Below are 3,598 nucleotides of genomic sequence, written 5' to 3'. Positions count from 1 at the left end.
GGGGATTCTTTGATCTCTGTCTTCTGCTTATTAGTCATAGTGTCTGTTATGCCAAGGTACTGCCTTTTTAATATCCTTGTGTGTGTGTGTGTGTCTCTGTATGTGTCTGTGTCTCTCTGTCTGTGTCTTCCAGGGCAGTGTCAACATTCTGGATCGCCAACCCCAACAACAATCTCATCAGCAATGCAGCTGCTGGTTCGCAGGTAATAACATCAGAGTTATGTCATAAAAAAGCTTAATCTTTTCAAAAGTCATTAATAGACTTGAGAAAAAGGAAGATCCCGCACTCTGCTCTTGCCAAAACCTCAACATTTATTGAAAAAGCTAACATTTTGGTTAAGACTATTTGACAAAGGAACAAAACGTTACCTTCTTCAAATCTGGCGCTGTTGCAAGAGTGGAGAGCAGGAACTTGCTTTTTTCAGGTCTGTGATATTTTCCAACGTACCTGCATAGAATTCCTGGATGTGCAAATTGTGATCAACAAGGATATGAAATAAGGATCAACCTATATTGATGTATCATATGTAGTATATTATGTAAAGCTGCCGTGTCTTTGGTGTTCCTGAACTTTGCACAGTGAAAATGAAAGATTGTCATGCTCATAACCAATTGATCCATCAATAAAATGGGATTTAACTGGCTTTAGTGTCTGATAGAGGGGTGCAATAACATAGTGAGACGAGGTAGAAATAGAACACGAGGATCCCTCATCCCCTCTCTCAGCGTGGAGGTGCACTGCAAAGGGCTGTGTATAAAACAATTGGTAGGGGGTATGCTTATGATGTTAAGGTTGTCTATAACTATTAAACCATGAACTTGTAATGAACTTTTGAGCTCATATGAACACCTACTCATGGTTTATTCTTTCTGTGGGGCTTGGCCTCATATGTAGTTATGACATCCTTCCCGGTTCTGCATATTGGTTTTGTATGTTACACCAGTGCTCCACCTATGGATGATGCGTGTATGAGCCCAGATAATTAAATTCCTGCTGTTACCCAGCCTTGCCACAAACGGGATTTATCACCTCATCTCTCTTCCTTCCTGTTCCAGGATGCTGGCATATGGTTTGTGTTCCACAGCTCTTCCACCGGAGCGTCTCATGGGCTGGTACCAGAGACCCGAGCAGAGCTCACTCCTCTAGGGATTTTTTACAACAACCGCGTACACTCCAACTTTAAGGTATCATCACTTAAGCTTATCTTTTCTTAATTATTGGTGTAGCTTCAAGACAGTGTGTGCTTTCTCTCTCATATACAGGCCAGAGTACCAGATGCCAAACTCCTCAGTGTAGTCTCCATCTGATCTGTGTTTTATAGAGACAAGAGAAATACAGTATTTGTAACTTGGAAAAAAAAAAGAAAAAAAAAAAAGCATTGCACATGATTCTTTGCTTATTCACTTGGTTCTTGCCAAAACGAGACATGAACACACACACACACGAGTAGGCTCTACAATAGTGCTCTGTTGTAGAATGACAGAAGTCAGGCAGGTGAACTGTAAGTCCTTTGTTCAGTCGGACCGGAGCAGCCTCTCTTATAGAGCAAGGAGCCCCGAGGTTTTGACTATACATCGCTTATTCCACAGGACCAACTCAGAGCCCAAGTTTCCACATGCATACAGAGATGAAATATTTTGCCTAAAATTTATTTTACAATTCATTTTCTAAACATACAAAACTAATTCATATGTTATGGATTATGTAAATATACATTGCCTTTTTTATACACATACATTATTCACAGGAATTCTCTTTACCAACTTTCCTACTTTGTGATTTAAATTTAATACATTATTTTATTATCCACTCAGTTCCCACACTGGAATATAATAGTTGTCTTGTTTATGCCAGTGCAACAGAAATAGAGCTGTGGCCCATCTTGGATCTTTTTCTATAATTTTAGAGAACATTTGGCGTTTTACTGTAACCATACTTTTGTCTTTCTAGGCAGGGCTGTTCATTGATAAAAGAGTGAAGACCACCAATGCTAGTGCTGCCGACCCCCGGGAATACCTGTGTCTTGATAACAGTGCCAGGTGTGTATGTGTGTGCCCATGTGTGTGCAATTGCACTTCAGCAAGTACACAGTCTGATATTTATAATGTGTAAAGAAATATTAACCCAATCCCCTAACCCTTTTTATTATTATTGTGTAAATTTTGAGTAGTTAGTTATGAGTGTATGCAAATGGTTAGGGTCTTACAACTGACACTATGGATGTACACTATACTGTACGATGTACTGTACATATTTCTGCACGTGTATAACTGCACTATTGGGGTGTTTGATTGTAGCTGACCATATGCATCACGGTGTACAGTTGCACTATGTTAATATTTTGGTATGTGTGGTTTACTAATGTGTTTGTTGCATGCCACCTTCAATAAGTGTGAATTAAGTTTGTTTTTTGTTTTTTAATAGCCCCCTGCCGTACAGTACAGTATATCTTCTAGTATATGACTATTGACTGGGATAGATACTGTAGATGGTTTTACACTCTGTTACTGGATTTTAGTCGCAGGTCTGTCAGGTTTGTGTTGACAGAGAAAGCAAGGCTTCACAGATAGAGTTTCCACTCTCCTTACCCAAATACAGCCCTCCACTAAATGGAAAAAATCTTACGTGTCCACTGAGACTGCTGGCCACGCTGTGTGTGTCAGTGTATAAATGTGAGAGAGAAAGAGAGAGAGAGAGAGAGTTCCCAGACTTCCTTCTGACTTCTTAATCCTCTGACCTTTACATCTCTCACCACGTTAAGGTTAATATTTCCCCTTTATTAACACTTTGGTCCAGGTTTTAAAAAAACCAGCAGTCCGATTTCCGTAACATTTCTGGATATCCATGATATCCAGAGTATAAATACTGATGTTGAAGGAGAGATGTGATCGGAATTGAGTGCCATTTGGGCTAAAAAAGGACAATGAACCCTGTTCACTACAAATCTCCTTTTCAATTAACACACAAGATTTTAAACCTTTTGTATTTAAAGGGCAAATATTATATAGCATTTTCAGGATTATACTTGCATTTTGTGTTTGTACTAGAACATGTTTACATGCTTTAATGTTAAAAAAAAAAAGTATACTTTATTTTTCTTATACTGCCCATGACTGTTCAATTTGGGGAGAAATTAGCAACATTGGCAGAGATTACAGCTATGTCGAGTTAATAGTTAGCAGTATGCTAACGTTAGAATGTAGTGGAACGAAGCAGCACTTTCCACCGTCACAAATCGCAGATGAAGGAGAATAGAAAAACTGTTGGAACCCGGAGCGCTCAGAATAGTTGGAAATCTGAACATTTTAGCTTACAGGGATTCGTCTAAAATACATTTACCTCATTATTTTGGGGTTTGACCACGTTTAACATAACAATCCAACATTATAACATTGTAGATATGACAGAAAACACTTTGTGACCTTTAATGACACCATGTCCTTTTCTGCAATACCAATCGTGGTTTGCATGGTGTGAGGCAAAATGCATTGAAGCCTTCAGTCTCACGAGTTCAACAGTGAGACTTTAGACTTTTATTTAAAATAAATGATGTATTATCCAGTAGTTAAATTGGTTACATCTAGCGTGTGCGTGTGC

At 38.8% G+C, this 3,598-nt stretch overlaps 1 protein-coding gene across 1 annotated transcript in view; it reads left to right on the top strand.

The window, feature by feature from the left end:
• Positions 1 to 3,598, top strand: part of cemip2 (cell migration inducing hyaluronidase 2) — a 31,632-nt gene that overhangs the window by 17,678 nt on the left and 10,356 nt on the right. The window contains exons 10-12 of the mRNA XM_032516038.1: positions 134 to 203; positions 1,057 to 1,185; positions 1,952 to 2,040. Of these exons, the coding sequence (XP_032371929.1) occupies positions 134 to 203; positions 1,057 to 1,185; positions 1,952 to 2,040 (288 nt within the window). The remainder of the gene's footprint in view (positions 1 to 133; positions 204 to 1,056; positions 1,186 to 1,951; positions 2,041 to 3,598) is intronic.

This window comes from Etheostoma spectabile, chromosome 5, assembly GCF_008692095.1.
Source record: "Etheostoma spectabile isolate EspeVRDwgs_2016 chromosome 5, UIUC_Espe_1.0, whole genome shotgun sequence".
NCBI classification, from domain to species: domain Eukaryota; kingdom Metazoa; phylum Chordata; class Actinopteri; order Perciformes; family Percidae; genus Etheostoma; species Etheostoma spectabile.
The sequence above is the reverse complement of the archived record's forward strand: the minus strand, read 5'-3'. Positions and strand labels throughout refer to the sequence as shown.